This window comes from Haliotis cracherodii, unplaced genomic scaffold (genome assembly GCF_022045235.1).
Source record: "Haliotis cracherodii isolate W230 unplaced genomic scaffold, xgHalCrac1.p SCAF_9, whole genome shotgun sequence".
Lineage (NCBI taxonomy): Eukaryota > Metazoa > Mollusca > Gastropoda > Lepetellida > Haliotidae > Haliotis > Haliotis cracherodii.
The window spans coordinates 1,453,543-1,477,267 of record NW_027266343.1 but is presented as its reverse complement, the minus strand read 5'-3'; the positions used below and the strand labels follow the sequence as shown (position 1 = coordinate 1,477,267).

Here is a 23,725-nt window from a genome sequence, read left to right as displayed (position 1 = left end):
TACACGGTCGTAAGTCTTTGTTAAACAATGGGGGTTATTTGCTAGGATTGTCGTTTAAGACAAGCTGAATCTCTTGTATGCATGTATAAAGGAACAGAACATATTGTTTATCCACAACACTACACAATACGTTTATTTCATGGTATATGTTCTTCTCTTCACACAGGACACCCGGCGGCGTATGCTCAACACCATCCCCTCCCTGAAGCCTGTCCCCCCTGGCAGCTGCCTGGCCCGGAGTCCGCTCACACCCTGGTACTGTCTTGAGGATACCCACCCCGAAATGGTCTCAGCCACCCTGAAGGACCTGGCCAGTCAACACATGAAGTACTTCAGGGCAAGTCCCAGCAGGGCACCAGGTCAACAGGCAGGTCGATCGCAGATCCAGATCATGGAGGACCTGTACTGGGAGAAGCTGAGGACAAGGGGTGCACCGGGCACAACGGAGGAGATTTACAGCAGACTTCGGCAGGAGATGAGCTTCACCAGGAAACTCTGGTTTGACCAGAAAGGCAAGTCATTGTTCAACTGCAAAATTGCCCAGCTAAACGACTCAGCCTGTCTTAACACAAATAACAACGGTTACACCAAAGAAGAAGGTGACTGTGATCTGGACGCTGCCAACTCTTCTGTCTTTGGAACCAAGTCGGACCAGGCGTTCTCCGGGGGTCAGGATCTTGCCAGAAAGAAGCCTAGGCACAGCTACCTGAACAAACGCCACTCCGATGGCTACAGGTCACGTAACAGGGGACCAACGGATGCGGGGGGAGCTTATGGCAAAACGTGTATCGAGTCAGAGCAAACACAAAATGACACAGTGGAGGATACAGATCAGGTCACAGATTCCACACTGCAACAGTGCCACAGCAGGGATGCAAAGCTAGCACAAAGAGAAGGAGACAAAACATTCAGTCTGATTAAAAAGGATCCTGTGTTGGTTCAGATGTCTTCAGCTGCCAACGGGGTTTCTACCTCAGGAGCTGATAGAAACCAATTCTTTGAAGAGGATTTGCTCCAGAAAGATACCTTTGAGGAAGATGCTGAACATCTCAAAGAATTGTTCAAAGACATCTCGCATTTCCATTCCCTCCGTAATGTTCCAGAATCGCTCATAGAGAAAGTTGTCCAGCTGACATGCACACCATTTCTTAAAGGTGGATACAGCAGTGGCTTGTGTTTCTTATCAAGCCTCAGAGAGAGCCCCGAGTATTGTGCTGGACAACCTATCCAGAACCTAGAACAGTGTATGGGTCAGTGCAGGTCAAAAGGAAGGACTGCAGTGGGTCACACAGACTCTTCAACTGAGAGGGAAGAGGACAGCACTATCCAGATGCAGAGAGACCTATGGTACAGAGAGGAGTGCTGTATGAGGTAGGGGTTATTGTAAATACATAGTGATTGGAATACTGTTTAATGAAAGCTAAAATCATGATATGTATGATGTGATTTGATTCAAAATATCGTATTGTGTATTGATGATGCCCAAGTTATCACACTTATTTCTCATTTCAGACTTGAACAGTTCCCAGTGTCCGAGGATAATCCTACCAACGAGGATGACTTTATGGGAGACCTTTCCTTCACAGACAACTGTCCAGATGATAGGTACATTACACTTTAATATGAATAATATATTGATGGATAATAAATCACCTCATTCTCGTGAATAGAATGACAATGTTCAAATGTGTATCACAATCGAAAATTTGATGTTTCAGGGCTGAGTCTTCACATTCCGTCCTGCACGATGACTTCAGCCACGAGGATGACATCCTGGACATTCCCACCTTGAGCATCCTGTCTACACCACGTGCCTCTCTCGGACAAGCCTTCCACAATAATCATGACGTCAGCTCTCCAGCTCTGTCCACCCCTGACCACGTTGAGGCCAAGCCAGCCAGCCATGAACCCTTTCCTTCTGAGTACGTCTTCAAGAGGGTGTGTGGACCTTCCTTCAGCATGTCTTCAGAGTTCTGGCACATCAAGATTCCAACTCTTCCTTCACACATGGTTGACTACAAAGTTGAGCCAGATGGCCTCACTGAAATAGTCATCGGCTCTGGATCTTTCGGGGAGGTGTATGCAGCAACACTGACGGTGTCCCCTGGCCAGAGTAGAGATGTGGTGGTTAAACAACACTTTACAGACAGGACAACACAGGAGGCCATCGCTAATGAGGCAAAGATCACCATGTACCTTGAGTCCACAGGCTGTGTCCCCATCTGCTATGGACTATTGAGTGATGAGGAGGAGGGCTACAACATTGTGATGGAGTATGTTGGTTCTGGACAAACGCTCCGTGATGTTATGTGCGAGTCAGATATGCCAAGATTACACTGGCTGAATATTGCATGCCAGCTAGTCAATGGACTGAAAAAAATCCACAAGAAAGAGGTTCTCATTAATGACATCAAGTCAGACAATATTCTAGTGGACATATCTGGAGAACTGCCCTCGGTCAAGTTCTGTGACATGGGAACAGCATCATACAAATCCGGGGTAACGTACAGAGGAGACATGGAGAATTGTTTCCATCTCGCCCCAGAGGCGTGTGCTCATGCTAAGACAACCCCTGCATGTGACGTATACAGTCTTGGAAGAGTGCTGAAGAAGATACATGGCGCCTCCCACATCTCAGCCTTGTTGTCACTTTCTGATATGTGTATGGCTGAGGATCCCGCTGTCCGCCCCACTCTCTTGACTATAAACCAGCGGCTGCAGGAGGAGTACATAAACGAGGCCCTGTTCCCCACGCTAACTGTGCCGTCACATGGCTACCTGGACTCCATTCATGAGGAACCAGAGGAAGAATCTGCCGGATCTGTACTCAAAGTTAACACGCCTATCGACAAAGACTTACCTACAGCTACAGGTCTTAGCTCCGCTGAAGTCAATGGTGCTGTGTCAAGGGATGGTCCACCTAGCAGAAGCAGCAATAGAAGCAACAGGATTGGCCAACATGAACTAGGTACATCAGTAGCTGAAGCATATCCGGATGAGATCCAGGACATCTATTCCATTTCCATTGATCATGTGCCACGTATCCACGTCTCCGTTTCGTCTGAAGGACACACTATACCCAGAGTGAACATGCCAAACGACATCCTGTACTCTGCTGAGATCACAGATACATCTGCTGGTGCTGCCAAGTCTGCACAAAATGAAACTCCAGTTACCAACACGAATGCTGCTACTTCCAAGTCTGCACAAGATGGAAGTCGAACTCTGGTTAACAATATGAATACCTCTTCTTCAAAGTCTACACGAAATGGAAATGGAAGTTTGGATGCTATTCCAGCAGTGGGAACTTGTGAAGTCTCCGCTTCCTTCAATTCACCAAATGGATCTTATGGGTTCCACACACAAACTGTGCCTACCTCTCCACCACCTGTGACGACACCTACTCCTGCATCACCCTGTGCATCTTGCCACTTCCACACAACATCGGCATCCCTGGAATTGTTCTCTGCTGTTGTCTCGCCCAAGGTTTCCTCTGCCAGGGAAACTCCCGACGCTGCATCTAGTGAACTTCAAACATCCTCAAGTCATAGTCTTGATACTTCATCCGACACGTTTGTTGATGCTGCCAAGGATCAGTCTGATGCTGATGCTAACTCTGAGGGTCGTCGTTCTGATGCCGATGTTAACGAGGCTGCTGTCGTTCCAGCCGTTGCTGCTGTAGACGTGAACGAAACTTCCTCCAGCCTGGAAGCTCCCCACGTGGCGGCGTACCGCGCTCTGTGCCAGGCCGAGCTGGAGGTCTACAACAAGCACTGGGAGGACACACCAGTGTACGAGGGTTATCTGCCCCTGGTCATGTCACTGTTAATGCTTATCCTTGGGATATTGGGATTCATATAGACTCTAGATGGGGTTTAGCGAACATATTGTTAGGAGAAAATGTATCATTTGAGTATGTGTGATTGAAGTCTTGTTATTAGTTCTACTGAACGGTGGAAAAAAAGACTGATGTGATATAAATTATCACATTTTTTGTACCAAGAATGATGTATAAAATACTGTACTTTCTATGTTAAGGTATTGCTATGAATATCTCAGCTGGTGACCTTTTAATTGTGAAATGTATATATGATTTACATTTTATTCCATTTTTATGTGTATTTTCGTCGAGAGGTGATGTTATGAAAATTGCAGAAAATATTGGAATGACGTGTTCATAAATAGATCATTCGACAATATAGTAAGCATGAAATATTTTTTTGTAAAAGCAGCTAATTGATCAACGAAAGTATTGATCAACTTTCTCTTAAAATATCATTATAAATTATTTATATTGATGAAATTCGTTCCACAAAACAATTATTCCTTTCAATAATATTTGAAGCACCTGTGATTCCCTGTCCTGTGATTTATTTATTTATGAGTATTATAGAACTTAAATACAATGACGATGCTGCCATTTTGCCATTTTCTAATATTTTGAATTTTGTCATCTAACATCCATTTTTATGCAAATACACCGATCTTTATCTGATTTACTCTTTGTGTCTTTTTATTTCCCTCCAGGATATACTGGTGACAATGCCGACTCTACTAAATGGACCTATATAAATTAAATTGAAGGATGTGACAGTTCTCTTTAAAGTCACAGTACTTTCACTGGGTAATCGTTCCCTAACGGCGTAGGTCATTGCTCTTGCTTGATTATGTGTCATCGAACTCCGGCGGCGTAGGTCATTGCTCTTGCTTGATTGTGTGTCATCGAACTCCGGCGGCGTAGGTCATTGCTCCTGCTCGATTGTGTGTCATTGAACTCCGGCGGCGTAGGTCATTGCTCTTGCTTGATTGTGTGTCATCGAACTCCGGCGGCGTAGGTCATTGCTCCTGCTCGATTGTGTGTCATCGAACTCCGGCGGCGTAGGTCATTGCTCTTGCTTGATTGTGTGTCATCGAACTCCGGCGGCGTAGGTCAGTGCTCTTGCTTGATTGTGTGTCATCGAACTCCTGCGGCGTAGGTCATTGCTCTTGCTTGATTGTGTGTCATCGAACACAGACGGTGTGGGTCATTGCTCTTGCTTGATTGTGTGTCATCGAACTCATGCGGCGTAGGTCATTGCTCTTGCTTGATTGTGTGTCATCGAACACAGACGGTGTGGGGCGTTGCTCATAATACATTGTTGGTTTGTTGTTTAACGACGCAGTCAGCAATATTCAAGCTATATGACGGCGGTCTGTAAATAATTGAGTCTGGACCAGACAATCCAGTGATTGATATCATGAGCATGGGATACCATGGCGTGCATCATACAGGTCTGCAAGCCTGACCACTCGATCCCGTTTGTCGCCTCTTACGACAAGCATAGTCATGTCATAGCCTCCGACATGTAGCTGGAATATATATTTCTGATTGTGGCGTTAAACAACAATCAAAATGTTAGGCTCACACCTTCACAAACAATCGTTGGGCTTACTTTTGCACAAACAAACAAACAAACAAACGTTAGGCTAACACTTGCACAAACAAGTGTTAGGTTAACACGTGCACCCCAGCTTGAATGATCCAACAAACACGGGGATTGGACGAACACAATAACTGTTTGGTTAGGCCCTGGGTGCCGTTGTACAAAACAACCTTGGCGCGACAACAGTCGTAAGTCTATGTTGAGGTATGGGAGTAACGATCACCTTCGCACTTAGATCGCTTTGGGAATGGAGCTGTTGTACAAAGCGATCTCAGCGCTAAGGTGATCGTAACTCACATACCTGGGTGCCGTTGTACGAAACAGCTTAACGCTACGACTGTCGTAAGTCTATGTTAAGGTATCTGAGTCTCTAGAGAAGATCACTACTCTCAGCACAGATTGACCAAGGATATTTCTATTCTGGTCGCTTGGTTGCTGGTTGAAACCGAGCGAAATATCTGATACGTCAGCATATAGATTGTTCGACCGTGTTAAATATAACCTATGTTTTCTTTTTGTGTCGCAAATATAAGAGTCGAATGAACAAGATTAATAGCGGTTTACTAATAGTGTTAAGTATGAGAGTAACCTCCCTTAGATTATTTTTCCGCGGGAACCTGTACATGACGTTGTTGACATATTTGACAAGAAAATGGACCAAAGTGGATATGAATCCGATCGAATCAAGAACTGCATTATAAAGTCCGAGGTTCCAGAGATCTGCAAGACGGAGCCATGCTGCCTGGGGATCGACGAGGCCGGAAGGGGCCCAGTGCTAGGTAGACACTTGCTTAAATAGGAACTGCAAAGAATAAAATATTCGAATGCGAAACAGCTGATAAAAAAATGGATGAATAATTATCGTTTTTTTATGATAAAGCATTAGTTTATTTATAGGCACCGTGCACAACAATACCCTAAAGATATTAATTATCCCAGTATTTCGCATTGTCAGTTTTATCAGCTGCGTATATATTGTCTTGACTCCTATGTTTGATCTTCATCACGATCAATCATGCAGGGTTTATCATTGCTATTGTAATAAAATATTGTGAAAAATAAGAAGCCAAATTAACACCCAGACTCAGTTGTCCTCCGTACATACAACCAAAGACGTATATACAATCTATATACGTCTTTGATACAACTCAATCTCGGCAAGATCATTTAAAACAATTACCATTAGTACTGGATAGCGTGACCATATGATCCGCAGTCGTCATGTCTAAGCTTAGGAAAAAAATATTCACTGTATTGTTCACTGCAGTATATATGGTAAATTGGACGTATAATATATATCCTTGCTGAACCACATTACGCTCAAAGAGTATTCTATCACGGACAGGTGAACTTGATGAATTGAAATGCTGTCTTGTTCCCTCTCTTCCAGGTCCAATGGTGTACGGCATTGCATACTGCCCACTTTCACGGCAGGAGAAGCTGAGAGAGATGGGATTGGCAGGTAAATTACAATTAACATCATATTAAAACTTTCGATTTTACAGTATGTGATATAGCTCCACTTTGTGATCATATACAGGGATGGAAATAAACCAAGAACATCTACTAAAAGTACTACCCTGAATAGTGACGATTAACATATATATATGGCAATACTCCTCCAAAATATTGGAAATTCCTTAGGGTACTTTTGACATTAACAATAATGGTCCAGGATATCAATGATTTGTATCCTCGATATATACCCATGATATTCTGGACCCAGCAACCATGTTAACTGCTATGACTTCATTTCGGAAATTATGTCAACATCTCCATCTCGCCTGTTATGGTCTTCGTACAGAATTTCTCTCACTCAGAGGTTGAAATCCACACCCAATCAAATTCCTTCTTTTGAAGGCATATTCAGCATAGATCTACATTTAAAGTACGGACTAGTACAAACTAGCCCTCGATACATTGAGTCAGATCTGGAGACTATTATTGATGAGTTATATATGTTTTTGTACTGGAAAAGTTGTTTCAACGAAGACTATAACGACAAAGTCCCTATACTAGAAGGCGTCCCCAGTTATATTTGAGATGATGAGTAACCAGGGGATTCTAGTAGTTGCTGTCACCACTTGTTTCTTGCATAATAGGATAGTGTCATTTGTTTGGATGACTATTTTTCGTGTCTTTTCAGTCGAAAAGTCTATAAAAACCAAGCTGATGGTTGTAATGAATTGGTCCAGGAGATAAACCTAATGAGGATAAAATACACAGAAAAGTCAGTAGTAGTGGGAGGATGCACCGATGCATCTGTGGATCGTGATTATTTACTTCTCGATACACGTATCGATCACAATTGCCCACAAAGTAAAAAGTATTGATTCTAACCTTAAATGTATTCTTTAATAAATGTTACACCAAACACTAATTACTAGTGAATACCTAATACTTTCATCCATTGCATCATACTTGACACTGCTTACTGTAAATCGTCAGTGTGCCAGGTATTTGTACTTCCTGAAAAACTTACGCACCAAAGAAAAGAGCACATACAGTTATCGTGATACGTATCGGATCACACAGTTGGTGTATCATCCCAGCCCTAAGTCAGGTACATTACAGTGATGGCTTCCACTAGCTCTGGTCGTGTTGGGCCAGTGCTGCAACTCTCCATGCAGAGTTATGTCCCTTAGTCAGTCACAGGTTTCAAATCCCAGACATGGGCTTGAGTATGATCCATCATTCCTTGGTTTGTGAGCACCATTTCCTTGTTCATATAAGAGTGACACCATATGTAAATTGTGTAAAATATCATTGCAAAATACTATTGTTTGCTGAAATGTACGAGAGGCGTGAAGTTACTATTTTGCTGATTTAACTCAATCTAGTGGATGTTACTTTTAGTTTTGTATTCTTTTTAAAATGCCACTGATGATGGCCAGTGTTGAGTTTTCATGTATTGTATTGAGACTTGTTTTGGATCGCTACAAAGTGTATAGTTGCAGCATAGTGTCGAATATCAGCTGTAGGAGACGAGGACAGTGAGGAGTTCTTAGTATTCATACACCTCAGACATGGCAGAATAGCATCTGTTTTTACCTGTTTGGTGAAATGTAAGATTGCAGACCCATGAAGATAGGGGTAGATAGGTCTTTAGCAACCCATGCTTGCTGTAAAGGCGAATATGCTTGTTCATGCTCACGCATGTCATCGTGTCCCAATTGTGTGAATCGAAGCTCATGATGTCGTTCACTGGATTGTCAGGTTCAGACTCGATTAATACAGACTGCCGTTATATAGCTGGAATATTGCTGAGTGTGGCGTTAAACAGCAACAAAAACACTCTTTTGTTATTTTTTGTTTTCTGTATTGACCATGTTTATTTTTGGCAAAACACTTTTGGAAAAATCAGTTTCAAATACTTTTGATGTTTCGTTTTTCAGATTCCAAGACGTTGTCAGAAGAACAGAGAGAATCCATGCTGGAGAAGATGAAGGCTGCATCGGACTCCGTGGGCTGGATTGTAGAAATCCTCACGCCGGCCTACATTTCCAACAGCATGCTCCGAAGGTGAGCCAGAGCATTACACTTCAGTTCAGTTTGTGATGGAAGTATGCAGGCAACCTCTGACCTGTCTTGCTGACCATTCATGCAACGTGCCTGCAATCCTGCAGACCTGATGGGTTCAACGGTCACTTCTTTTTATTGTTGAACATGTCAAGGGAGGTAACTCTCTTAGTAATTTTGCACATGCCAAATCTTTCGAAGAGTTGCCTGAAAACTGGCCTTCCTGTGGCCCAACTTCTTTAGTGCTGCTGTTACTGACACATGCTCTTGCTAATACTCAGTGTTTGAAATTAAGCTTGAAAGTCAGAGGTTCCTTGTAATAATAATGATGATGATGATGATGATGATGATAATAATAATAATTGTCATGTATTCACACATTATCTTTGGGAGTATGCACGCTCATGTGCCATGCCAAACACACTAGAGCATGGAAGGAAGCCATCCTAGTTTTACTCAGACAACGAATAAATACATGACGTCATCATATGACGTAATGAGATAATGTGTACTTTGGCGGGAAACTGTATCACACAAGATGTAAACAACTACAAGGAGAATACACTACAATAATAATAATAATAATTTTTCAATAATAATAATATAAAAATAATAATAATAATAATGTGCCTAATCCACACCCTAAAGCATGCTCAAAGTGCTACATTATTACCCTTGTAAATGGATCTGTAAACTGTCTGTTAGGTATAAAAGGTTGTCAGTCATATTACCATCCCCTCCGTCTGGGTACCCATTCACTGCTGGGTGATCACAAGCATATTTCAAACAAAGTCACTTGCCGAAGGAGACACCACGTGTTACACGTGCTTCAGTGTCGGGCTTGGCTGATTGTGTGTGATTGTACACTTCCTGCAAGGGATATTGATCATGCTATCGACCATTGGTTTACCTAATGCAGACCTGATAACTAACAGGTTGCCATGATATGACAAGCAGCTGTTCTGTTCTCCAGTTTATTCTAGATAAGCAAAATAATTCACATTATCCAATCAATTTTGAGTTGCTTGACTGAAAAACACATCACCTATACATGAACTTCTACAGTTAATAATTCACAAAGAAGCTTATTCTTGCTTATTGTAACTTTTACATGTTTTCCCCAATTGGAAGTGATATCGTTAGAATTGAAGGGAGCTCCTTACAGTGGCAATGCCCTGAGGTTCCGAGACCGCCTCTGTGGTCTAGTGGTAGAGCTTCAGCCCGGAGACGTTAAAAGATGGTACTTGTTGTTACCCTGTCTGCTGCTCGGCATTAAGGTCTAAAACAAGGACTGGTCGGCTCGGAGTCAGTATACTGTGTCTGAGTGGGGTATTCATGTTAAACTGCGGCATGGTTTCTCAGTGAGCTAGCACTATAAATCGGCATCAGTCCGGACTAGAACAAGCAGCCACACAAACACACACACACGTACATCACGTTGCTATATAAGTGCAATAATCTTGGACGCGACGTTAAACCCCATTTCACCTCACACCCTGAGGTTCCTGTTGTGTTTTGAAGGGACAGAGGTGGCCAGTTCTCTAAGCCTCTGTTGCAGAGTTGCATCCGTTAGGCGTGGAAGAAATCTGGGATCATGGGTTCGAATGGTGGTTTGCTGTTACTACGTTGCTAGGTTTGTGAACACCTCACCTGTGTATGGGTCTCACCAAGGCTGCTGATAGTCTGACCTGCATCAACTCGGCCTTTCCTCCCACAACAAGCTGACACACTGTGATATAACTGGAATACTGTTCAAAGCTAGTGTTAAACCAGTTCCCCACTTATGTATCACATCGTGTAGCAAGGTTAAGATGCTCTGTGTTAATCACATGCCTAATGTGTCTCTGTACTGTAATTTTGCCTTCCAGGACCAAATATAATCTGAATGCGCTCTCCCATGACTCTGCTATCGGACTTCTACAGAGAGCCCTCAGTCTGGGAGCCAATATCACAGAGGTAATACTATCTCAGGAAGGATTAGCTGTGTTATTATGGAAATGGAAAGGGAATATAGGAATGGGTAATGTCCGTCCGTCACATTTCGTTTCCATAGCAGAAATAAAAAACCATGGGAGATATTTTAACCAAACTTGGCACATAGATAGATCTAGTGGTAAACTGGTGCCTTTTGATAATTTGGGATATTTAAAAATCTATTTTCGAGTTTCAGTAGGAACTGGACCTGTCATATCGGTGGGGGATATGAGTATTTCATGCTTCTTTGCTATTGGGACCAGGGGACTGGAAGCCTTTATTTGTAGGGGTCCCAGGTTAAAAAATTGGAGTCCCAGAGAATGTCAAAAATTGAATACAGTCCTCTCCCACAAGTGATGTCAGATTAATCAGAAGCTGTCAGTTAAAATAGATATGGAGTTCCTCAGTGTAATGAGTTTACAAGTGTAAGTGCTAGAAGATCGTGAAGCATTCAAGTATGTTTTGTATTTTGTAATGACTATGTATAGAAATTAATGTTACGTGCTGTTATGAAATAGCAGCGTTTATTCCTAAACATGCACACAAATTTTCTCTGTCTGTTTTTAATTTGTATCCATGTTGAATGCTGGATTTCACATCCGGTAAGTCTTGGTCTTTGTTTCATGGATATCCTTTGGTCTGTGTTAAGAGGACCCGTGAAGATCCGGATTAGAATTGGTTTTCAGCAACCCATGCTTGTCGTAAGAGGCGAATAACGGGATCGGGTGGTCCGGCTTGCTGACTTGGTTGATGCATGTCATCGTATCCCAATTGTGTGTATCAATGCTCGTGATGTCAATCACTGGATTATTTACAGACCGTCAAATAGCTGGAATATGGCTGAGTGCGGCATCAAGAACAAACTGTATTAAGAGCAGTTATCATTTTCTAAGATAAGTATTTCTAAAATCGGTAGTATTTAATCTAACTGTCCAAATAAAAACAGAGGGATTAGTGTGTATTATATTGTGCTAGACCCACTTGTTCACCACTTCATACTTTAATACAAAGGTATATATATTTTATAACAATTTTAACGGGGATTCTGGGTTAGAATAGATCCCCGCATACTATGCTGGTCGTCAGAGAGACAAAATGAATTGGTTGGTCAGATTCTGTGATTTGGTTGATTACGTGTCCTCGTACCCCGACAGCATGGATTGTTTCTCACAATATCGACCACAAGACTGTCTGGTTCAGACTCAATTACTTACAGACCACCGTCACATAGCTGGAATATTGCTGACGGCGCGTTAAACAACAACCAAACAAAACAAACAAGACTTAGGTGATTTAGGTATTTTCACACGACTGCTGCGTTGTCTGTTGTTGCAGGTGTATGTCGACACAGTGGGAGACCCTGCCAAGTACCAGGCCAAACTGAAGGATATTTTCCCCGACATCGACATCACTGTTGCCAAGAAAGCTGACGCCACCTACCCCATTGTCAGCGGAGCCAGTATCTGTGCCAAGGTCGGGGAACTGAATAATGTTTGTGTAGGCATGATAAGCATAGTGGTAATTTGCTGTAATTTGCGAAGTAATAATGTTGAATCCAGTGTTTGAAATGGGGTTTAATGGAGCTGTCATGACTATTTCACTTATATATAGCTATGTGCATGCACGTGTGTCTCTGTGGCTGCTTGTACTATCTGAACTAATGCCGGTCTTATAGCGCTAGCCCACTGAGATACCATGCCGCACGTTTAACATGAATACCCCACTCAGACACAGTATGTGGATTCCAAGCCGACCAGTTATTGTTTTATTCCCTTGCGCCTTTTATCATCTTTTGGTGTGGTGCAGCTAGGGGGTAGAACCATCTACCTTCCCCTCTTCCACACCTTGATTGTTATGAATTTTTTATATTTTTATCTCCCCGACATATGACGGGGGGATATAGCAATCAGTATGTCTGTCTGTCCGTCCGTCTGTAATCATTGTTTGTCCGGAGCATATTTCCTAAACCGTACAACCTAGCTTCCCAAAACTTGGTACACTTACCAATCAGGCTCAGTAGTAGTGCCTTTTGCTATTTAGAGATTTTTAGAATTTAATATTTTTGTCGTTTCCATGGAAATATGATGAACTGTGAAATTTGAGGGTAGTGCTCTTGTCCGGACCATATCTCCCGAACCATACAACTTAGCTTCTCAAAAGTTTTTACACCTTTCAAGCAGGTTATGTAGTGGTGCCTTTGCTATCAACAGATTTTTTATTTTTTCAATATAAATTGAAAAATTGATGAACTTAGGGTAATGTTCTTGTCTGGAGCATATCTTCTAAACCATGCGACCGAGATTCACCAAACTTTATGCACATATCAATCATGTTCACTAGCAGTGCAGTTTGTTATTTATAGATTTTAATAACATTTTATTCTAAGGTGTACTATTTACCGATATCATATACTATATATGATGTGAGCTACATAACCTAGTACATTCTCTTTATGCCTTTGTTCATGAGGCTACGACAGAGCTATTCATATTCGAATCTGGATTTTATTGTTATTACAATTTCATGAGATCAGAAAGTGAGCTACATGAACCAATATTTAATAACCTTCATTATATTTCTGGTTTTGGCATCAAGGAGAAAGATTTCCTTGCCAATCTAAATACTCAAATGGTACACACAGTTTACCGACATGCCACGTTGGGGGGATATGTCATCTTCGGATGACTCTTGTTTTGAAAGGGAATTTGCTCATAATCTCATTGCATCATTATAGTGCTGTCAGTTTATAACATGCAGGAGAGATAAGGAAATGAGTGAGTGAGTGAGTGAGTTGGGTTTTACGCCACTTTTAACAGTATTCCAGTTATATCACGGTGTGTCAGCTTAATGTGGGAGGAAAGCCCGAAGTGATGCAGGTCTCAGACGTTTACCACTTCGGTGAAACCCAAAAGCCGGTAAGGTGCTGACAAACCTAGAAATATAATCGGGGCAAACCGGGATTCGAACCCACAATTATAGGTTTCTGGCGTGCCCAAGGGATAGGAAAATGACAAAACAAAACAAACGCACTCACTACATAGACTGACAGTATCACCTATGTAACCTTGCAATCCGGTCTCCTCAACTGAGTTGCGTTGTGCTTCAGGTAGCACGAGACCAGGCCGTCAAGTCATGGCAGTTCCGGGAGGGAGTGGAGAGAGAAGGACTCGAGTACGGCTCAGGGTATCCAGCAGGTGAATATTTCCCTGAAGAGTTTGTTTCAGTTGTGTGGCTATATAGCTGACGTGAAAGATGTTTCCTCCAACTGACTAGCCATTCAGTGAGATCTGCTCAGATGGCTGGGGTGGCAAGATTCACGGATGTGAGTGAGCATGGTTTTACGCCACGTTTAGCATTATCACGATGGGGGGGGGGCACCAGAAATGGGCTTCATACATTGTACCCATGTCGGGAATCGAAATTGGGTCTTCGTCGTGACAAGCGATGCTTTAACCACTAGGCTACCCGACCGCATGGATGTAGGAGATACACCTTACCAATGTTAGATTTTCATTCGAAATTTCAAAAGTGTTGGAATAACATGGCCTGATAACTTTTCATGGGACAATATGCTGCATTGATACTTTCACTTTCGGTACTAACCTAGCGAGATAGGTAAGTGATGCAATACGTATCGTGTTGTGCCTCAAGTACTGTGATACGTATCTTGTGACTCGAGTTGTCTGTATTGTCTTCTCTGATTTCTAGATCCCGGCACCAAGAAGTTTCTGGCTGGGAACATGGACCCTGTGTTTGGCTTCCCGGACTTTGTTCGCTTCAGCTGGTCCACTGCTTCCCAGCTGATTGAGAAGGACTGTGTTCCAGTCAGATGGTACAAAATGCACCTTTTGTAACGTTGACCTGCACCTTATGTAACGTTGACCTGCACCTTATGTAACGTTGACATACACAGCTAAGGATGTGAGGAGCAGTTACTAATTTTAAGGGCCCTGTACTGTAGTGTACTTGGTGTACTGTAGTGTAAGATTTAAGGCTGGGACTCAATTGGACATTTAGTAGCAAACTTAGACCTACAGTGAGTATATTGGTAATAGGGGGGCGTCCCAGCCCTAGTAAGATTTCTGTCAACAATGAATGTGTCCGATCCCACATCAATAAGTATGTCACATGTACTCTCCTTCCACATGTCCCTGGCTGAAGTTGGATTTCCTCTATGCTTTTTGAAAAAAAAGAACAATGAATATATAAAGTATTTGGAGATACGGAAAATACAAAGTTTCAAACTCCCAAGCTACCACCAGCTGACAAAATACCTATTATTTCCAGCCAAAAAATGATTATAGATCAATTGTAATGTTTCCAGGGAAGATGATGATGAAGACGAAACCAAAAACACAGGCAGTGCATCCCTCTTGTCCTTCTTCAAGAAGAAAACAGAGGACCCACGCCAACAGAAACACAGGTTCTTCACAGACAGACATCTCACACAGGTCGGAGCCTTGTGATGTTCATGACACCAGCCACAGACATTGTGATCTGCATACTTTCCAATGTAAAGATTCATGTGAATAAATCATACAAACAACCATTTTTTTCCCCTGGTTTTAATACTGCAAATGATATCTACATGAAACAAGCGACTTTTTAAGAAATCACAGTTCCATACATTCAGTGTTGCAATGTAACAAATGGGAGATGAGTAGAATGTTAGTCACATCTTCAGGTAGTTGGACACACAACAATAAATAATGACCACATTAAAGAATAACTTACAGATGCGTGGTCAGATTTCATTTTGGGAAATTAACCTTTAAAAATTGCTTCTTTTACCACTTACAATCTTGGACTTCATTCATCCACGCTTGAAGCAAACGACTATTCTAAAAACATTCTGCAGCTACAGGTTTAAGTAGATCATAACGATTTGGTGAAATTGCTGTGCAAATTGTATCTATATGGCAGTTGTACAATTAGGGCAGGAAATTGTGCGTGATTCTATGAACATTCTGATAAAGCAAACTCTACTTGAAGACTGTCTGTCAAAGCGTTCAAGTACTTTTGATTTATATCCTTATTGCTGAGAAGAATCACTGTATCCAAACCACTGTAAGTTACAGAAATGCCTAAATAAAAGAATTTGGTTAAAAACAGATTAATGCACAAACTGTAATTGATACAAAGACATAATCTCAAACACAAGATAAATCCTAGGTTGTCCCATTTCATTGACTGATATGTAGAGAAACGGTTGTACATTACGGTGTCAATTTTGTGGTCATGATTATCGGCAAATATTTGGAACGTCAGACTGAGGGGCAATAAACTAGGATGTTTTACTGGGTGTGATATCCCTGCATGAAGATCGGACATCTCCAGGGGTTACCTCAGAACTCCCTAATCAGCATCGAAACTATTTGCAGGCATGAGCGAAAAAATTCAAACCAGCATATTTGATTACTGCATCTTGAAAACAAGTCAATCTACCTGTTCTGATTATTCCACGCCATTAGATTATAGGGATTCAGTTCATTTTCTTTGACACTGACCGTCATCCAAACTGTCCTAAATTAGGTAATGAATTAAAACTTATAAGTCCTGAGTTAGTTGAGCTTAACACCGCTTTGAACAGTATTCCAGTTATATCACGGAGTTTCAGCTTAATGTGGGATAATCCCTGAAGTGATGCAGGTCTTTGACATTGACATGTTGGTGAACCCCACAAGCGCAGGTGAAAAATGTCCTAATGTCACTTGCCTCCAGCAAAATCCCCATGTACATTTTATTCACCCTGAATGCCCTTCCACCTACATCCAAACTTGAGTACAACAGAAATCTCACTTGTGTTCCATGCGGGTTTTTCTTTTGATAAATTCAGCATTTTCAAATCAAGAAAGTTAAGAAATCCAAATTGTTTTGCTAAGCTGACATCTGATTGGCTAAAGAACTCACACAGCCTTCCTTTAGTTTGGGCAGTCAAAGGTCACTCAGGGTTCCCCTATGGAGGAGACCTCAGATCTTCATGCAGAGAGGTATCTATCATATCGACATAAAGGATATTATCTTAATGAGCTTGAAGGGGTAACAGCATTGAGAATGTAAGTCTCAGAGGCATCCAACACTTAAACCTTGCCAGTCTGACAACCTGGAATTACAGCACTTGAAACCAGCTCACTATATACAATTCTTAGTATGTACAATATTATTTCTCCTTTGGATTTGAAGGAAACTGTTCCAGACAACATCAGTTGTGAGGCTGGATTATGAACCGAGAATGGTTGAAATGATTGATGAACCCTCCTACTGATGACATCATCGAACTTTGGCAAGGTTCAAACAGATGAAATTATCTCTACAGCACAATAAATTCACTCAATAACTTATAGTCAGGAGACATATACACACTATTACGATAGTACAGGTTAATTCATCGGCCATGGTCTGTATGTATTACAAAGGTTTATTGGAATAAAACTTCATACGCAGCAAGAGTATGAAGGAGTAAGAGAAAGTCTATGAATACAACAGGAATCATTATATGATTCCCATGGCTTTAAATAATGAACTGGGAAATGATCTACAAATGAACAGATTAAAGGTAACCATGACAACCAGTAATGTACACAAAACTAAAAGGCAACTTGTGTGTACAAAAGATCATATATGAGACCACGACTTTATTTTTTTTACTCAGTAAAGCTGTTCATGCATGAATAACTGACACTCTTTCACCTAGAACAAATTCAACATTAAAAATATGAAACAGGCTCTTTATAGCACTTGCCCTGCAAAGCAACTTCTCATTAAAACACCCTACGAAAAAAAAAGAAACTTCAACAGTTGCAAAGTGGGCCCCATCACAAGGCATGGCAAAGCATAGATGCCCAATACCACTTTGTCTACGAAAGCTTGACAAATTAAGAAACGGTCCAGCTCCATTCACGAACTACAGATACTCAGATGAGATGAGAAACACTGAGAAGAGAGCATCCATCCATACGTCCACACACAGAAAAAAATCACAGAATTCATCTTCTACCATTCTCTCCATTCCACTCAGTCAGCAGTGAGCAGCGATGGAGCACATAATTCAAGTTTATGTAGAAACATCTTATCAATTTTTTTTGGGTCATTTTTCTTTTTTTTTGCTCATATGTTTTTTGGACAACATTGTCAACAGCTGCCCGGGACACACAAATACAAATAATGGCTGAAAGACGTCCGCTTGGAAGGAATTCCGTATCATTGCTGTCCGTCTGTCTGTCATTATCATGGTCCATTGTCTTCCATGCCTTTCTCTACCCACTCTATACCATCAGATCTGAGATTTGGCAGGTATCCTTGTGCCAGAAGCTGTGCTGGGCACGAGGTTATGATGCTGATGCTGCTGCTGACACAACTGTTTTGTGTCTAGTCACCAGCCTCCATTACATCAGGTTCCGATGGCAAAGCGTTTGTTTGACAGGATTGATTTAGTCTTAGTAAGTCAGCATTATGAGCCTGAAAGAAGCATGCATCATTTGGATACGTAGGTGTAGGTTCTCTGAGGCGATTTACCACCTTCTGGCAAGGGCACGTTAAGAAAGTCCCAGATGAGAATGGTATCATCATGAGAACTGCTCACTATCTGGAATTCATCAAACTGGAGCCGGAATACACGTCCTGAATGTTCCTGCAAAAAACACATAAATTACAAGATATCATACCTGTGAAATTGTTCTTTGGGGGTACAATAATATGGTGAAAGACAAAATGACAAATTGTTGTTAAATTATAAGATGAGTATAATAACTTTGATATCAGTGTCTTGTGATAAAATTTCAAAGTAAAACGTTCATGTTAAATGAGGATATTCATTTACTTTAATGAAAAGAAGACACTCAACTGATGTAACACTGTAACATTGCTACACCACCCAACATCACCTGACAGTGGGTGGGCCTTCATCTACATTACCAGGCAAATCATCACCTGATGGTGGGTGGGCCATCATGTACTCTCCCAGACTACTCAACATCACCTGACTGGGTGGGCCTTCATCTACAGTACAAGGCAACTAATCACCTGATGGTGGGTGGGCCTTCATCTACCTTACCAGGCAAATCATCACCTGATGGTTGGTGGACCTCCATCTACAGTACCTGGCAAATCATCATCTAATGTAGGGTGGGCCTTCATGTACATTACCAGGTTACCATTCCAATTACCAGGTAGTATGTGGTCATTGATTTATGTTACCTGTATTTCCATCATCAACTAGTATGGTTGCCACACTTGCATCTGTCAGTTGATCGTTCTTGCAGTCACAACTACTGACAGCATTGTAGAGCTGTGGAGCTATATATAATACTACACTAATCATGACAGTATCCATAGCAATTGCGTTGCTCTGAAGCAACATATTTGTGATACACATCTTAATCCCTGACATACAACCATCCCTGACATACAGACATCTACTCCCTGACCCTATGGGGACTGGATAGTGAGGTTCCAAGCCCCTATTGTTGGTTGTAAGTGTACATATAGAAATGGATGGTCAGGTTCTGTGACTTAGGCTATCGTGCGTCATATTACCCTGATGGGACACTGCTTAATCTTTCAGGCACTTGTTTGTTTGCGTGACAGCTGGAATATTGCTGATTGCGTAAACAAAAACGAACCAACCTCCCTGGGTTCATCTGCACCTGATTGACTGACACTTCATGCATCATGATACCCATCTCATCATGTCTTAGAAATTATGATTTATCTATTGATTCAGTAGCCTTATCAGATTTTGATTAAGAATTTACATCAACAGCAGACTCATTGTTGACCAATAATGGCACATACAAACGTCTGTGTTGGTGAATTCATCATAGTAACTCACCACTAAAGTTCTGAGACAGAGAGTGCCTGCTGGTGAGCGGGGATCCAGTGCAGCTTGCAGGTCCCACACTTTGATTTTGCTGCAATAGAATCATAGGTTCAATTCACATAACCCAACAAAGCCACTGTCAGGATTCCGGGTTAAAATACGTCACCAGAACCCATGCTGGTCATAAGAGGAAACCTAATGTATTGGGTGGTCAGGCTTGGCATCTGATAATTTACCGTTATCATTCCCTGATGGTGTGGATTGTTGCTCACAAATATCAGTAACTGGTTTGTCCGACACATGCTAAGTAATATATGCCGCGGACACATAGCTTGAATATAGCGGAGTGTGACAAACAACAAACAAAACATTCAAAAAACCCTTCAAAGATCCAGCCTATTATCATGTTCATAGCTAGACAAATACATTGAGTCTTATCTATACTATCTTTGACATTAATAATAAAAGTACCTGCTTATCAATTAGGTTTGAGATGCTTATGAAAATGTCAAAAAGAACAAGGTAAGACATAGTATGTCAACTATTGCATATTGTGTGTAGATGTTATAATCTTTTATATATACTCGGAGCTCCAGATAAGCTGCGTATCTGCGTAAAATACGCATCAGAAATGCAGAAATACGCAGTAAAATAAAATCCAATTACTGATACCCAATGATTTTAAAATGCATAGGTAAAATCCCCACAACACCAAAAGCTTATCTGGAGCTCTGTATACTGATAAAAAAAGTAAGGGATCATGAATACTTTTGGGAATATTGCAAATGAAATTATGTGCTCAGTGGTCACTACAAAAAAATATCCCCCAAAATTTCATAATCCCAAACCACTTTTGTTCAGTATATATTCAAAGGTTTGAAAGAGTGGTGCTAATAGCTCTCTCATAATGTTGACAAATTAAAATAGTTTTAGCAGTAGACTTCAATAGTCTTCGAAGTCAAATGACCAAAATTTGATTCACATTTTAGAGAAAAAACAAAACTTGGCATGACGAGCAAGTACTTTAACCTTAAGGCTACAGGTTGAATGACTTTTTGAACAAATCTAGTATCACACTGCCAAGTATGTATATTCATACTCACCCATCGTAAGCTCCACTGACAATCCTCTTGCCATCAAAGCGGATGCACCTGACCAGCTCCTCGTGGCCCTCCAACACCCGGAGACAGGCGCCATATTCTATGTCCCATAACCTGAAGTACACAAGGCAATGAGTAGGGGTACACGTGTCAGAAAGACACTTTTATTCACAACATAAAGTAGCGGTAAGAAATTGATGTTCACTTTCATTAGTTGGCACAGGTGATCTGCTGTAGACTGGCCATCAACCTCATGGTAAAACTTGTAATCAAGATAGACACAATTTTATGGATAACAACTTCTTTAATACTGTAAAAGGCGACGTTTCGGTATAGATCCTTATACCGTTGTCAAGCAAGACTGAATGAGGGACATAGTGTAGAATATATATATAGCAAGTGGATGATAACAATAGAGGATTAACAGCAACAACAAGGGCATACATGAGTGGGATAACATAGGTAGGTGTGACAACAAAGGGATTATGCTTGACAACGGTATAAGGATCTATACCGAAACGTCGCCTTTTACAGTATTAAAGAAGTTGTTATCCATAAAATTGTGTCTATCTTGTCATCCGTCAACTTCTAAGTAATGCCTATCAAACAAAACTTGTAATCTATAAAGACATGTCACAAGGACCAGCGATTGACATCATGAGCATAGATTCACGCAATTGGGATACGATGACATGCATCAACCAAGTCAGCGAGCCTGACCACCAGATTCCGTTTGTCACCTCTTACAACAAATATAGTCGCTTTTTACGGCAAGCATTGGTTGCTGAAGACCTAGTCTACCCCGGATCTTCACAGGTCTGTCACAAGTCCTTCTTTCCTCAAACCATGTATAGTCAGTCTGTTCACTTAGATGGATACAATGAACAGTTGGGAACATGAACGACCATATCACACTTCATCACTACTTGCTCTTCATTTTAGTTATTCTTGGCAACCAAAACAGAAGCTCCTACACGTCAGCAAAAGATTTACCTGCTACAAATAACATTAACTACCGGGATGAAAGGCCAGGTATTACTATTATTTAATCCTGTCTAACATAACATACAAAAAACATACAACAAGCAGGCCTACAAACTAGGGCTTAAGTCATTCAAGGACTTTAAACTTACTTCAAGGATACAGCATTAACTTCAAGGACATCAATTACCCAACAATAAAAACTGCCAGAATTATCAGTTGCCAGCACAGTCCTGCTGCATGATAAGTGGAGTGATGCTGATTAAGTCAGAGAACATGGTGCAGGGCAACTGTTGGCTTGTGGTGAAGATCAGTGCAGACAATCTAGACTACTTATATGCCTGTGCTTACGGCAATTGTCAAGGACCAAACATATATTAAATATGACCCCATAACAAAATACAGGCTTCTTCAAGGCTGATATGATGATGGTCAAACTTTAAAGGTGTCTCATGCCTGCTTGAGGGAGTGAATAGGGTTTTGTCATTTTTAGCAATTATCCAGCCACATCATGGCTGGTGGACACCAGCAAGTGAGGAGGTATTACACAGCTTTCAGCAATATTTCAGCAACATTTCAGCAACATCATGGCGGGAACACCATTAATATTGTCTTCACACATGACCTTTATAGAGAATCAAACCCGGATCCTTGGTTCGGCAAGCGAACATTTTAACCACCATCTTTGTACAGCTTACATTACAAGCGATTGATATTAAGGTGGGTCCTCGTGTCCTTGAGGTTCACTCCCGTAGATCTGAATGTAGGGACCCCCTCAATTTCTATCATCCAACATTAGGGTTGTCAGTCGTCACAAGGACCTTTCATGGCTAATTTCAAACCCTAACACTGCATTAGCAGCAACTGTGCGTACTCACCGTATGGTGTTGTCTGAGCTGCCACTAACAACTAGTCTGTCCCTGTATTGAAGACAGGCAATACCTCTCTTGTGACCATTTAGTGTCCGCACAAACTCACAAGTAGAAGTGTTCCACACCTGAAGCACAAATAGTATTTTCAACTTGATACAGAATGTCCAGAATCATACATGTGTATTTTTTCAGCTTTGCTGCAAAATAATAACATCGAAAATAGGCACTGTTGCTCACATGATATATTCCGAGTTTGGTCTTGGTGAGCCAACAAGTGACCTAATGAAGTGAGCTAACAAATGCATATGACAATATTAAGTTATTAGTCACCAACACTTGATGTTTAAGATCTGATGTACACAAACCTTGATTGTCCTGTCTCCAGATGCCGAGACAATGTATTTCTCATCGAAGTCAACCACATTGACAGCAGCTCGGTGACCCACAAGCACCCGCCTCAAGTTGATTTCAGTGGGGGACTGCATATCCCACACAGCTATCGAGCGGTCCTGGTTGGAGGGAATTAATTCAGATTAGAGGCATTCATCCCAACACTCACAACACAGAACAAGTTGTCCCACAACAAAACACCATATTCTGCACATGTATTTGTTTCAAGGGCAACAAGTGTCTAACACCAACTCTATGACGAGGGACCTCTAACACCAACTCTATGACGAGGGACCTCTAACACTTATTCTATGACAAGGACCCTTGACACTCATGTTACTTTTTGAACAATAAATATTCATCCTAAACAATGCAACTGCATCCAAGAGACTGACCTTTGAGCAGGTGACCATGATGCCATCATTGAACCTGAGATGCAAGACAGCCTCACAGTGGTGGATCAGTGTGTTCAGCATCTCCCCGGTCTTCACATCCCACACTCTGTAACAGGAGACGGATATCAACAACTTGATGGGAGTATTCAAAGAGAGTTGAATGTTTGTTGTTTAACGCCACACTCAGCAATATTCCAGCTATATGACGGCGGTCTTTAAAATGATCGAGTCTGAACCAGACAATCCAGTGATT

General features: G+C 41.5%; 3 protein-coding genes across 4 annotated transcripts in view; 2 read left to right on the top strand and 1 right to left on the bottom strand.

Annotated features, from left to right (window-relative positions):
* The first annotated feature begins 943 nt into the window (after window positions 1-943).
* LOC139453002 (probable serine/threonine-protein kinase DDB_G0278901) lies at window positions 944-3,861 on the top strand. The gene is made up of 3 exons (XM_071234632.1): window positions 944-1,371; window positions 1,513-1,605; window positions 1,719-3,861. The coding sequence occupies exons 1-3, from the start codon at window positions 944-946 to the stop codon at window positions 3,859-3,861; spliced, it is 2,664 nt and encodes an 887-aa protein (XP_071090733.1).
* Window positions 3,862-6,045: 2,184 nt separating this feature from the next.
* Window positions 6,046-15,398, top strand: LOC139452947 (ribonuclease H2 subunit A-like). Its single transcript, XM_071234566.1, has 8 exons — window positions 6,046-6,202; window positions 6,814-6,885; window positions 8,819-8,945; window positions 10,811-10,898; window positions 12,252-12,389; window positions 14,023-14,110; window positions 14,625-14,748; window positions 15,241-15,398. The coding sequence occupies exons 1-8, from the start codon at window positions 6,076-6,078 to the stop codon at window positions 15,380-15,382; spliced, it is 906 nt and encodes a 301-aa protein (XP_071090667.1). The 5' UTR covers window positions 6,046-6,075; the 3' UTR covers window positions 15,383-15,398.
* A 67-nt stretch (window positions 15,399-15,465) lies between these two features.
* The window catches only part of LOC139452169 (F-box/WD repeat-containing protein 1A-like), a 28,949-nt gene continuing 20,689 nt past the window's right edge, over window positions 15,466-23,725 (bottom strand). Inside the window, exons 7-12 of one of the 2 annotated variants that reach the window (XM_071233523.1) lie at window positions 23,473-23,578; window positions 23,053-23,196; window positions 22,694-22,812; window positions 20,838-20,948; window positions 19,747-19,825; window positions 15,466-18,546 (exon numbers count right to left, since the gene is read on the bottom strand). In XM_071233523.1, the coding sequence (XP_071089624.1) occupies window positions 18,391-18,546; window positions 19,747-19,825; window positions 20,838-20,948; window positions 22,694-22,812; window positions 23,053-23,196; window positions 23,473-23,578 (715 nt within the window). In that variant the 3' untranslated portion in view covers window positions 15,466-18,390. Of the gene's footprint in view, window positions 18,552-19,746; window positions 19,826-20,837; window positions 20,949-22,693; window positions 22,813-23,052; window positions 23,197-23,472; window positions 23,579-23,725 lie in introns of both variants that reach the window. The other variant, XM_071233522.1, reaches the window with a different exon arrangement.

Excerpts from the sequence above, each read along its gene's own strand:
- LOC139453002 (XM_071234632.1), top strand. The coding sequence starts at position 944 with ATGTCTTCAGCTGCCAACGGGGTTTCTACCTCAGGAGCTGATAGAAAC. Across the intron at positions 1,372-1,512 it reads AGAGAGGAGTGCTGTATGAG|ACTTGAACAGTTCCCAGTGT; the intron begins GTAGGGGTTATT and ends TTCTCATTTCAG. Across the intron at positions 1,606-1,718 it reads GACAACTGTCCAGATGATAG|GGCTGAGTCTTCACATTCCG; the intron begins GTACATTACACT and ends TTGATGTTTCAG.
- LOC139452947 (XM_071234566.1), top strand. The coding sequence starts at position 6,076 with ATGGACCAAAGTGGATATGAATCCGATCGAATCAAGAACTGCATTATA. Across the intron at positions 6,886-8,818 it reads GAGAGAGATGGGATTGGCAG|ATTCCAAGACGTTGTCAGAA; the intron begins GTAAATTACAAT and ends TTCGTTTTTCAG. Across the intron at positions 12,390-14,022 it reads GAGCCAGTATCTGTGCCAAG|GTAGCACGAGACCAGGCCGT; the intron begins GTCGGGGAACTG and ends GTTGTGCTTCAG.